Raw genomic sequence first — 13,417 nt, 5'->3', positions numbered from 1 at the left:
TTTAAAGAGATTGGAACATAGACATGTATGACCTACACACAGTGGGTGTACCAGGAAGGACCTGGGAAATGGATCCAGAAAGTATAAATACATATTCTTTTATTAGGGAGCAGAACAATACTTCCTGCTTTTCAGCTCTCTAACTCTGAGTTAGTCAGCGACTTGAAGGGGGGGGGGCAAATGGGACATAACTGTTCAGTGAGTTTGCAATTGATCCTTGGCATTCAGCTCAGATTCAAAAGCAAACAGTATGACCCATGTGGCCCCCCCTCAAGTCACCAATTGGTTACTGTTTGGTAACCAATCAGTGGAAACCAAGAGAGCTGCAAAGAAGTAGTGTTCTGGCTATTATGTTAGACATCCAGTCACTCCAGCCTTTATACATTACATTTTTGGCTAACTAACTATATTAGAAATATTGTTTTATTTTGCACAGCCTATCTATTTACCTAGTTTTTATTTTTATACTGAATTGTTCCTTTAAGGTTACGTGGCAAAAAAAGGTACAAACAATTTCTCCTTTTGACGTAAAGGCTGAATACCCCCAGTGTAGTTGAAAGCAAAAAATCTACTGCAATCTTGTTAAAATATTATTATCCTGGAAACCTCAGGTCCCAGACATTCCAGATAATAGGTCTAAATACATATAAGCCAAAAGGATATTTATGGTATTTTTTATTACAAATCAGACAACTTCTGTTGCTTTTAGAGTCTCCCATGAGGTAGTATGTCATCCCTTTAACTATGCTTGTTTTAATGGGCAGCTCAACTATACAATAAGTAGGGCTTATATTGTGCTAGATGTTACTGGAAATACATACACAGCAGGGTGGACAATAAATAACCTAATAATGAATCAAAGGTGAGCTGAAGAGTACAATGGAGATATATTTCTACTGCATATGAGACCCATAACATTTATATCAGTCTCTCTCTGTCCCACCTGAAGTTTTTCCAGTAAATCCATGTTCTGTCTCTTAAGCTGATTATTGGATTTTTCCATCTTGTGGAAGGATTCGTTGTCATCACAAGGAAGGGAAGCCTCGAGCATCTCATCATTAATGACATGGTACTCAACCTCGTAAGCATGGAGTTGCTTTGAAATGTCCATCTCAAATACCTACAATCAAAACCAAAGGTCACCTTTTTTTGTTTTTAACATTTATTTAAAAAAAAATTGCCTGACACTGCAGGTGGACAGATTGAGAGAATAATTTACTATTCAGATCATCATCATGTTCTCTTGGCTGTCATCTGTTAAAGGTATGATGGTTTCTGAAGTCAAGGCAGCATAAATACTGTAAAAAGTATGTCAGCTATAAAAGATGCCATGGAAGGCTTGCTTATAACTTAAATATTGCTTTGCATTACAGTGATCCACGATAACCTCAACAGTTTAGTAGTTTTAACCCTTATTTTAATTATAAATGAGACGGAGCCCGGTCCAAACCATTGCTTTGGTTCCCCAGGGTAATTGCCGAACTGAATTACCTGTGTAATAAGTTTTTCCATGGATTCATTTGTCATTTCTGGTATGGTACTCTTCAAGAAATCCACAATACTTTCAAAGCTGTCCCGGGCCATTATAAGTGCTTCATTATTACTGAGCAGACAAAGTGCCACTTTGAAGATGACTTCAGTTCCTTGTAAAAAAATTATATCTGGGGGCAGGGGAGTAAAAAAAATAATTTTTCAGAATTAACAATAGTGCAAAAAAAAAAAAAAATCATCTATCTAAATAAAAAAAAATAATACTCATTTGTTCAATAAAAATATCAATGAATCAGCTAAGTACAATACAATCTGTGACTAACAAAATATACATAGGGCTAAATGCCAATTAACGGCTCACCATTTTGTATTTATCTTATTGATTTCTTACCAAAAACTCTGGCAACAAAACCTAAAGGAAATTGTGAGGCGAAAAGTGTGAGAAACCAAGGGGCTGCATAGAGGCTTGGGGCGATTTCATTCTCCTCAAAGTGGTTATAAAGATCTCGTTGATAGTCATGGAGAAGCCGGGAAAGCTGGTACATCTGAATCTAAGACAAAGAAATGTTTCTGTTAGTATCTAAAACACAATAAAGCCTCATGTTTCATTCTGATTTTCTTAGACTCGCTTCCATCTAATATCAAGGTCGGACTGGGCTGGTGGGAAATAAGGAAAAAACTCAGTGGGGCCTGGTTCTTGAGGACCTCACCTGCCTGAATCTGAATTGCTGCTCCTGACTCCTTGCTGTGGGTGACCCAACTGGAGAAAAAACAGGTTACTAAAATGAACTCTTAGTACCAGGTTGATCCAGAGAAGTTTTTCCCCCTCTGGGCCAAACTGGAGAAACCTTGGATTGTTTTTTCACCTGCCTCCGGATCAGTTAGATTTTTTTTTAGGCAAAAAAGTTGCATTTAATGCAAGTTTTTTTTTTTTCCCAAAATATGTACTGTATGTATAATGGGTTTTTCCTAAAAAGGCAAAAGTATATTAAAAGTATAGAGTTATTTATTAGGACAAAAAATGTCCTAACATGTTTTGTGCCTGTTGGGGCACTTACTATGAGGCACAAAATGGGTTAGGCCATTTTTTTGTCATAATAAATAACTCTATACATTTATTATACTTTTGCCTTTTTGGGAAAAACCCACTATACATACATATTTTGCAAAGTGATTTACACCCTTGAACTGGGTGGATTGTGGGATTTCCTCAGATTATTATTTCATATGAATGTTTAATATACAAGATGTGGTGCTGCTCCTTTATTCAAACTTTATTATGGGCTAAATGTGCACCGCGTATCAGGTTTTTTTTTTTCCCCCAACCTAAACGAATCTGTTACTATGTAGAATATCAGAGGTTCACATTATAAAACTATAAGGCAAAGCTTGTGTATACACGTATATGTACCTGTAGTGACATCATATCTGGGCGGTACTGCTTGCGGAAGCCGAGATCATACATAAGGAATTTCAGCATTTCAAAAGCTTGCTGTTCACTCATGTGCAGAAGAAGTACACCAGCCACAAAGCTTATTCCCTGGCAGTAACCAACTTCTTTGTCTAATAATGAGTATGCTTTGAGCAGATTATATAGGGATAACTGTCCTGCTCCCAGCTGGGCAGAGAAGTAGGGATGGGTGGGGAATGTCCTTCCTGAAAAAATGAACACAGCTACATAAATTTCAGACTACACCTACTGTATATTTACAAAACAGTGAAACCTTGATTTTAAGTTCTCTCGCATTTGTGGTCCCACCAATTAATAATGCATTTCAATGGGTGCATTTCCCTGATTTTAAGTAATGTTTTCCCGGATTGTAATCAAAATTTTTTCCTGATGTACCCAAAAACTGCTTTTTTTCCTCTATGAATAATATTATTTGTGAAATAAAGAGGTTTATTATACTAACCAGGTGTATATTTTGCCATGGTTCTGCCTGTAAATGGTGACGTTTCAATTAGTCTACCCCTTATACAGTCCTGCACCAGTCACTTGTTGCTTTCAGTTGTGTATGTGATAAGAGTCTTGCACATGCCCCCCATAGTGTGACATTAATGCTGCAATGCTTAACACTTGTTATTAACACAGTAAATATTGTATCTCAAAGTAATACAGACTCCTGTGCTTATATTTCAGTACTTGAAGAAAGAGTTACTTTCTCTGATTTTACATTTTCCTGGATTTTACATACTTTTTTCCTGCTCCCTGAAAACCATAAAATGGGGGTTCTACTATATACTGAGAATTCTGTTACTAAAGGCTTGTCTTGTTTAAAATCCAGAAAAGTATCAGAGGGCACAAACAATTTGAAACAACTTCATGGTCGCACTGAACTTACATCAGTTGCAACAAAGTTGCAGGATAACCCAACACTGGCGCAGATTATTTGGTGTGAAATCTCTTGGACACACATTACCTACAAGCATGTACATAGAAGAGGGTCAGTAAAAGAAAAATTATCTGAAAAACCAAATGCCATACCCAAATCCACAAGAATAGCATGTTGCTGAGCTGTAAGTTGTTTGAGAAGATCATTATATGATACATCAGATGGTTGCTGTTTACTTGGGAGCCGATGTCTGAGCCGATACTGCACAGAAAGGAACTGCCATATCTCTCCACGTTTGCCTTTTGTTACACCTGGAGAGAAAAAGCACAAGTTATACTAAACATAAGTCTAGTTCCACTGATAAATTCAAGCATAATAATCACAATAAAAAACTAACATGTTATACTAATATGTAGGTTAATTCAATTCACCCATGCATGAATCACTGGGAGAAATGAGCAAATGAACATGAGATTTTCTGTAACTGATTCCCAATTTCTAAGGAAATCCTTGCATCACTGGGAGTAGGTTATTTCTATGCAACTGAATGTACAGTAAGCAAATAAAAAGACATTACAAGGAATAACACTGGCCCAGAGACCACATTATACCCAACAGAATTTAATGTTTAATGGTAAGAAAAATGGAAAAACTGGTTATTTGAATTTCATCATCTTATTCACTCAGGTTGGCTCAATAGTTGATGGGAAACCTGGACCCAAGGCTCATATTAAAGGGATTGTTTATGTGAAAATTTAATTTTAACCAACTTTCTTATATACAATTAACATTTGATATAGTTTAAAAGTTATTTTTAAATGTAATTACTATTAAAGGTAGTGTTGTATACATTTGTTTGTTACAGTCACTTCTGGTTCTGACTCTTGAAACACTAACAGATTTCAGCTCGCGTCCAGGTATGATTGTTTGGAGGACATCCCCTATAATCTCCTGGCCCTCCCAGTGTTAGCTGCTTTTTTACCTTAGAGATAATACAGATCAATTTACTTGTAAAGGAAGAGTTGCAGGTTATTAACCATCTGTTACGTTCCCTGAACAGGAGTATGCAGTAATAACAGTAATAACTTAATGAGCAGATCTTTGCCTGATTCGGCCACCTATGTGCTAAACCATATCAGGCTGATTCCATTATTTGGCCGTCGGGCTAACAATTGGATCACAATGGCTGCCATTGTAGACTGTCTGGATCTTTTAAAGGGATTCTGTCATTAATTTTTTGATACAGTTTTTATTTTTAAATTACACTGTTTACACTGCACATAATTCACTTTACAATATAAAATTTCATTCGTGAATCAGCAAGTGTATTTTTTTAGTTGTAATATTGGTGTGTAGGCGCTATCTCGGGTAATTTTGCCTGGTCATGTGCTTTCAGAAAGAGCCAGGATGGAACTGCTTTCTGGCAGGATGTTGTTTCTCCTACTCAACATAACTGAATGTGTCTCAGTGGGACCTTGATTTTACTATTAAGTGGTGTTCTTATATCTACCAGGCAGCTGTTATCTGGTTACCTTGCCATTGTTCTGTTGTTAGGCTGCTGGGGGGGTGATATCACTTTAACTTGCAGTACAGCAGTAAAGAATGACTGACATTTATCAGAGCACAAGTCACATGACTGGGGGCAGCTGGGAAACTGACTATATGTCTAGCCCCATGTCAGATTTCTCTCTGAGAAACGTATTTCAGTGCAGAATTCTGCTGGAGCAGCACTATTAACTGATGCATTTTGAAAAATAAAAATTCCCCACGACAGTATCCCTTTAACATTCCCAGTAAATGGAACATTTTCATCCTGTCCAGCTTTGGGTAGGAAGCTGGAGAGAGCCCAAAGAAGTTTGGAAATGTACATGCACTCCATGGGAAAGCATATCTCTTAAAAATATAAACATACATTTATCTTGCTGGAGGCAATTTGGTGAGGTTTACTAACCTCACTTTCAGGCAAGAAATCTATATCTCCAACAGAGTGAACACTATCTATGTGCTGCTTCTGGAAGATTGATTTTTGACCCGTGTGCCAGTTGTATCTTTTATACTGCACTATACGGAGAGCTAGGGTGTGCAAGCTGGTATTACTACACTATTCTGCTTCTGAGAGAAGCACATTTCTTGCATTTGGGTCACAAAGCATACTGTACAATGCAGCAAGAAAAAAGGTGTTTCAGCACATTTCAGAAGTCAAAAGAAAGTCTTCCCCATCTATATTTAACAGGTTAACATGACTGTTAAAGAAGTATAAAAATACAATGAAACGGTAAAGCAATATACCTTCTTTAAGAGTGGCAAAAATCTCTTCCATGTCAAACCGAATCTTTGTTCTGCAGTTCAACTTCTTATCCCAAAGATTTGAGACTTCTTTTTGGCATGATCCAACTTCATCATAATCCAGTTTGACTTTCCGGGATTTCAGTTCATCTCTGCTTGCTAAAATCATAATTTCATATCATTAAAAAATCTATGTTAATATGTATCTCTAAGATATTCACAAAGGTTAATGAAAATCTTTGTTCTACTGAACTAAAAAAATAAAATGGCAGCCATATATTTTGTACATTCTCACAACTCAGCCCATACGTCCTGAAAAATTAAAGTCTGTCAGAACAGAGCTCTCCTCAACAGCACAAGTACAAAAATTTAATAAATTGTACAGTTACTGAAGAACATTTGACTGTCACATACAGTCATATGAAAAAGTTTGGGAACCCCTCTTAATTCTTTGCAGTTATGTTTATCATTGGCTGAGCTTTCTAAGTAGCAATTTTCTTTTAATAGATAACATGCCTTAGTATTTCATCAGTGACTAAGTTTATTGGATTAACATTAAACAGGTGCATAAATTTGGGCACCCCAACAGAGATATTACATCAATACTTAGTTGAGCATCTTTTTGCAAATGTAACAGCCTCTAGACACCTCCTATAGCCTTTGAAAATAAAATTTCTCCAGTTCAGTTAAATTGATGGCTGCCGAGCATGGACAGCCTGCTTCAAATCATCCCATAGATTTTTGATGATATTCAAGTCGGGAGACTGTGACGGCCATTCCAGAATATTATACTTCTCCCTCTGCATAAATGCCTATGTAGATTTCCAAGTGTTTTTAGGGTCATTGTCTTGTTGGAATATCCAACCACTGTGTAACTTCAACTTCGTATCTGATGCTTGAACATTATCCTGAAGAATTTGTTGATATTGGGTTGAACTCATCCGACCCTCGACTTCAACAAGGGCCCCAGTCCCTGAACTAGCCACACAGCATGATGGAACCTCCTTCTTCTTCCACCATGCAAAGCGCATTTTGTTATGACCAAATAACTCCATTTTTGTCTCATCAGTCCAAAGCACTTTGTTCCAAAATGACTGTGACTTGTCTATATGAGCTTTTGCATACAACAAGTGACTCTGTTTGTGGTGTGAGTGCAGAAATGGCTTCTTTCTCCTTTCTGCCATACAGATGTTCTTTGTGCAAATTGCACTGAATTGTAGAACGATGTACAGATACGCCATCTGCAGCAAGATGTTCTTGCAGGTCTTTGGGTTATCTGTAACCATTCTCACAATCCCCCGCATATACAGATCATGTATTTTTTTTGGCCTGACAGACTGCCGGCTGGTTTTACAGCAACTGTTCCTGTGGCCTTTCATTTCCTGATTACATTCCTAACAGTTGAAACTGACAGTTTAAGCCTCTGAGATAGCTTTTTGTAGCCTTCCACTAAAGTCCTAAACCATGGACCATGATACTGAACAATCTTTGTTTTCAGATCTTTTGAGTTGCTTTGAGGATCCCATGCTGTCACTCTTCAGAGTAGAGTCAAACAGAACCACAACTTGCAATTGGCCACCTTAAATACCTTTTCTCATGATTGGACACACCTGCCTATGAAGTTCAAGGCTTAACGAGCTAATCCAACCAATTTGGTGTTGTTAGTAATAAGTATGGAGCAGTTACATGCATTCAAATTACAAGGGTACCCACATTTTTGCACAGACAGTTTTTCACATTTGATTTAATTTCATACAACTGAATACTGCTTTACTAAAAATCTTTGTTCAGAAAGCACCCCAGTACTCAGATGTTCCTGTGAAACTAAAGACATACCGCGGTTATCTTTTGGGGAAATAATATTTTATAATAATATTTTATATCCTCCCTTTCAATCCAGAAATGTAATAATGGACTAAACCCCACCCAGCCTACTACATCCATTCAATTCATAGGATTTATACATGAAAATTTTAAGCAGGACTACTACTCATAATCAGCCAAGGAACTGTATCTAGTCCTGAATATGTATTCCTGAAACATAGTACTATCCATACCGTGCTATAATGTTGTATGATTGGATTAGGAATTCTTCTAGCAGTTAGTGCTAATTCTTCTAGCTTTTTTTTTTTATAATTTTTTTTTTTTTTTTAATTCTTTCTATTGAGCAACAATGTCAAAAAAGTTGTTAAATATATGTTTAATATCACTTATTTAAAAGTTGCCAAAGAAAACAAGCATGGTATCTATTCTTAATTTTCTATAAGCCATCACAAGAGGGCAGTGTACAATACCAAATATTTACATCCAGCATTCCAACTTTATTATTCCTATGTATTTAAAAAAATTGCTTCACAACATTTATTAATACCTATCAGGTTATCTTTCTTAGTGGTGCTGGGGGTTTGCCACATCCACATCAGGTTCTAGATCTCTAGATCTACCCAAAGGTCCCATACTTTATTAAATTTCTCCAGGAATCCCCTTCTTGAGTGACTTGGAATAATGGAATAGATTTTTTAATTAGCTGTTCCCATCCTTGGTGTGTTGGTCCACTTTGGGATTTCCACTGCATTGCTTTGGCATACATACATACATACATACATAGTACAGATAGCAACATTCGCCGAGCTTGTATTAGGACCAGTTACTCCATCTGATTGAGCCGTAGAACTCTGGGTTCCCTTGGTAGGGGAATATCCATTTTTGTTTGGATAAATCACGTGATCACCAATACATAATGCAGAAAAATACTAGAATACCTGTATACTGGCCTTTGTTTTCTAAATTATTTCTTAATCAAGATTGTTGTTAATGGACCATTACAAATTTTGTAGAGGGGGATCACAAAGTTTATTTTCCTGGTGCCAAAAGTGAAGAATATTAATACCCCTTCTATATCTGTGCCAATGTACTTTCCAGTCAGTCCTGCAGAATGAATATATAGATGGATTTCTGTGGCCAGAAGTCAGCAAGTAGGCCAAATGCCATGCGAACAGATGGAATGAATGATTCTTGGATGCACCTTCATAATATTTGGAATGGTATCCAAAAGCTAAATTGGTGCCTGTGTATCTTAAACGTCTGACCTAGTTAGTTCAGCAGCCTGACGTGTGATGCACATAAAGATAATCTGAACAAAAAGCAGAAACTAATCTTGAGGCAGCCATTAGACTCATTTAAATAAAGGAAAAATGAGCATTGGTTACCTGATGTAAATATGGAACAAGGAATCAAAGCAATAATTTGCAATGTTTTCTCTGCCGCAGGTCCTGTCCACATCGATCATGTGTGTGCAATGACAGGAATAATGCACCTATCATGTATGCAGGGATCATTTTGCACAGAAAATGTGAATGCATTCATTCCGGTCACTGTGAACACAGGACAGATTTGGCCTTTCCACCAGTGTTTTCCACTGGCAGAGATATTATCAGTGTAATGACTAAATACATTTTTTCAGCTGTATGGCATTCCTATGAGCAAAGTACTGTTTTTTTCCCCCTGGAATGAATGTTAGACTGGAGGTTAAAACTGAGCACACGCATCAAATAAAATGATTTCAAGTTACATGGATTGCTTTAACAAAAATAGGGCAAGAACTGATGAGTGTACCATTAACGGGGTTTTCACCTTCCAAACACTTTTTCAGTTCAGTTGTTTTCGGATTGTTCGCCATAAACAAAGACTTTTTTAAATGCCTTTCCTTCTTTGTTTTTTTTTTACATGTTACAATTTGCTACATTTAATTGATACAATTAGTTGATACATTTCTCAGCAGTATAATATTAGCAATGTATCAATTCTAACAGCAGCCTTTAATGAAACTCAGGGATTCGGCTTAGCAGGGACAAAGATAATAAATGTATCAATTAAAGGACCAGTAACATTAAAAAATGTAAAAAGAATTTGTTTCTACATAACGAAAAAAAACCCACCAAGACACATTTAACTTGCAAAGTCTTTAGTAAGAAATAAATGACAGATTCTCCACTTGCGCTCCTCTTCAGAAATGGTGACAGGGCAAGGATCCATTGTGCGACAATCAATTTCTCCTCCCTGCCTTCTATAGGAGATAGCCAGGGAGGAGAAATCGATCGCTGCTGTCGATGTTTCTGAAGAGGAGCGAAAGTGGAGAATCGGTGATTTATTTCGTAATAAAGACTTTGCGAATTAAGTTAAATGTGTCTTAGTGGTTTTTTTTTGTTAAGTATAAACACATTTTTTTTCCAAATTTTTTATGTTACTGGTCCTTTAAATATATCAATTTAGAACTGTTGAAGAGTCGGTGCCCCCCCCCCGAGCTGCTTTAGAAGATTAAAAATTAAACTTTATATTTCAATATTAGAAAAAAGGTCACAAATAGAAAGCAGAACGTAATTAGAAATAGTCTTTATTTCTGGTGATTTATCTGAAACCAACTGAACTAAAAAAAGTGTTTGAAGGTGTACACTTGAAGGTGGTCTGTCAGTTATTAAATACGTTGCATTTCTACAACAATCCTAGCGATTACATGGCATATTAAGTGGCGAAGTACCCTAACGGAGATCAACTGCAGTTCCTTTCTACGCAAATGGTCAGAATGCTGGGTTTAAATTCTATGTAAGCAGAGTCACAAAGAACCCCAAAATCGTGCACAGCTCTTCATCTGAAATGCTTGTGTTTAGACAGTACTGTAAATTAATTACCTTAACTTAAAAATAAAAAAGCTTTGTGGCTCACCTTCAAGCTTCAGATTTTCCTTTTCCATTCGTAATAACAGTATCTGCTGGTGGATTGCTTTCTTCCACAGATTCTGAAGATCTTCAGAACGTCTCCTTCCATCTGTTTCTACTACTGGGTCCTCTGCCTGAAGGAGAGAAGCTAGAGGGTCCTCTTCCATTGCGGGTGGAAGAGGAGATAATGGCAGCAGATCGTTCACATCAAGCTGACCTGAAATACAGCACAAAATAGATCTACAATGATTTGACTGTATCTGAAACTGGCTGCACACATCATACAGTACCACGTTCCATTCTCACACTTGCATCCTTCATGCTCTGAAGCATAATTCTTTAGCTAACTTCACTTCTCAGACTTCCTGGTTTTTTGGATTTTCTGTAATAACATAATACACTTCTTCTTTTCCAGGACATTAGATCCCTTTGTATTCTAGTTCCTTTTACTTTTTCAATTTTTTTAACTAATCACATTGATGTTAATAACTATTCCATAGCAGTTTAATGTTCCAACAGAGTTAAGCTGCTAAATTTTACATCATATTATCAGACATATTCCCAATGTGAAGGAACAATTTATACATGAAAAAAAAATAACAAATAACATTAGATATGTAAACATTCTGCTAACTGTGTTTTGCTCTCAGCTCTTCTCTCCAGCCTACATGAATGTTTACTAATGGTGCACAGGTTGCCTGGCAAGAAGAAGTATGTTGCTTCTAATGGGTTAAAGGGATACTGTCATGGGAATTTCTTTTTCAAAACGCATCAGTTAACAGTGCTGCTCCAGCAGAATTCTGCACTGAAATCCGTTTCTCAAAAGAGTTAACAGATTTGTTAAATTTTTAAATCTGACATTGGGTTAGACATATAGTCAGTTTCCCAGCTGCCCGCAGTCATGTGATTTGTGCTCTGATAAACTTCAGTCACGGCTGTACTGCAAGTTGGAGACAGGGGCGATCCTGGCCCCTCTGCCGCCTGAGGCAGCAGCAGTTGCTGCTGCCTCCCTCCCCCGGAATTCGCTCTTAAATTATCAGGAGCAGCATTTTTGCTGCCCCTGGGACCTAGTGGGGCGCTGCCGCTTGAGGCGACAGCCTCAACTCGCCTCATTGGCGAAGCACCCCTGGTTGGAGAGAGTTTTTGTTCTTTAAGTTTTTGGTTTTGATCAAAATGAGGAAAAAGCCTGATCCACCCCAGGATGTTCTGGTCTGGCTTAGGAAACAATGTACTGTGCTGACCCCACTGAGAAAGGTGTATGATGAGGAAGGCTTTTGGGTGGAGGGGTGGCTGGTGCAGGTGAAGCTGCAGGTACAGAATAACATCACCCGGCAAATTCCTTCTTCATAGGGAAAGAGAGAAGCTCCTGTTTTTACCCCGGGCAGCCCTGCCAGTGCTTCAGGTGCGGCTCAAGGGAACATCTGGCAAGTGACTGTAAAGTTAAAACGTGTGCATTGTGTGGGGCCCAGGGCCATGTGAGTAAATAGTGTAACTGTATCCACTGTAACCTGTGCATGGCCTTGGGTCACTCACATCGCAAATGCCCTGAGGTATGGCACAATATCCCCAAGGCTTGTTCCACGGTGGAACAGGAGCTATTTCAGTGTAGGGAGTCACAGCAACAAGTGCGCAAAGCTCATGAGGAAGTTCAGGAGAGGCAGGAGGAAGTGCAGTGGGGAAAGGAGGAAGTGCAGGAGGAAATGCAGGAGGGGCAGGAAGAAGTGCAGGAGGTGCAGGGGGACGTTATTGTGGTACAGAGAGAACAGGAAACACCTAGGGAGGCGAGAAGCAGAGAGAGGAGAGAGAGGAAGGTGGCACAGAGATGAAGGAGGCCAGGGTGAAAGCAACCAGAGCAGTAGTAGAAGGACAGTTATGGCAGAAGGTAAGAAACAAAAGGAGGAAGAAGAGATGTACATCCAAGGCAAAGCAAATGACCTCCAATACATTTTCTTTATTCAACAGAAAATTGTGGGAAAACCACTAGACAATTAAAAGAAAGGATGGCAATGCACATATCAAGCATAAAAGCGGCACTTGATCCAGACAAAAAAGAGAAGGCGAAAAATAAGAAACAGAACATTTCTCAGCAACTAGTGGCAAAACACTGGGCTGATGACAAACACAGTCCAACAGCATTCAGATGCATGCCAGATCCCCAAAAGAGCAAGAGGGGGTGATTATGAGATTATTAAAAAGGGAAACATTCTGGATTCACAAGTTGGACTGTGTGGCACCCAAGGGACTAAATGGGCAACAAGTCTTTAGCGTTTTTTTAACTTAAAGATGATTTTTCCCAGTTCTACCAGACATTGTTTTAACATTTGTTACATATTGTAATTATAAATGTCTATTTATGTAACTATTGAAACATATGTTGCAGATATATGACAAAAGTTTTTTTATCGACAGGTGATGTTACTATGTATCTATTAACTCTGGAAATGTAGCAAGCAATATTGGAACTTTTAAGAAAATTTTTTTATGGACTTAACACAAGGACAATATTCACATGATTAAGGTGACACCTAGTGGTGCAATTATTTTATGCATTTTCTATATTATGGCCTTTTTATCATGGTTTTAATTGCCTGC

At 37.9% G+C, this 13,417-nt stretch overlaps 1 protein-coding gene across 2 annotated transcripts in view; it reads right to left on the bottom strand.

The window, feature by feature from the left end:
• Positions 1-13,417, bottom strand: part of tbc1d4.S (TBC1 domain family member 4 S homeolog) — an 83,000-nt gene that overhangs the window by 2,071 nt on the left and 67,512 nt on the right. For both annotated transcript variants that reach the window (XM_018249913.2, XM_018249912.2), the window contains 7 exons: positions 10,833-11,042; positions 6,114-6,269; positions 3,977-4,135; positions 2,903-3,147; positions 1,883-2,042; positions 1,492-1,661; positions 944-1,120 (listed from right to left, as the gene is read on the bottom strand). In XM_018249913.2, coding sequence (XP_018105402.1) covers positions 944-1,120; positions 1,492-1,661; positions 1,883-2,042; positions 2,903-3,147; positions 3,977-4,135; positions 6,114-6,269; positions 10,833-11,042 — 1,277 coding nt within the window. The remainder of the gene's footprint in view (positions 1-943; positions 1,121-1,491; positions 1,662-1,882; positions 2,043-2,902; positions 3,148-3,976; positions 4,136-6,113; positions 6,270-10,832; positions 11,043-13,417) is intronic.

Source organism: Xenopus laevis, chromosome 2S, assembly GCF_017654675.1.
Source record: "Xenopus laevis strain J_2021 chromosome 2S, Xenopus_laevis_v10.1, whole genome shotgun sequence".
Taxonomy (NCBI): Eukaryota; Metazoa; Chordata; class Amphibia; order Anura; family Pipidae; genus Xenopus; species Xenopus laevis.
This window is presented reverse-complemented; position numbering and strand designations above follow the sequence as displayed.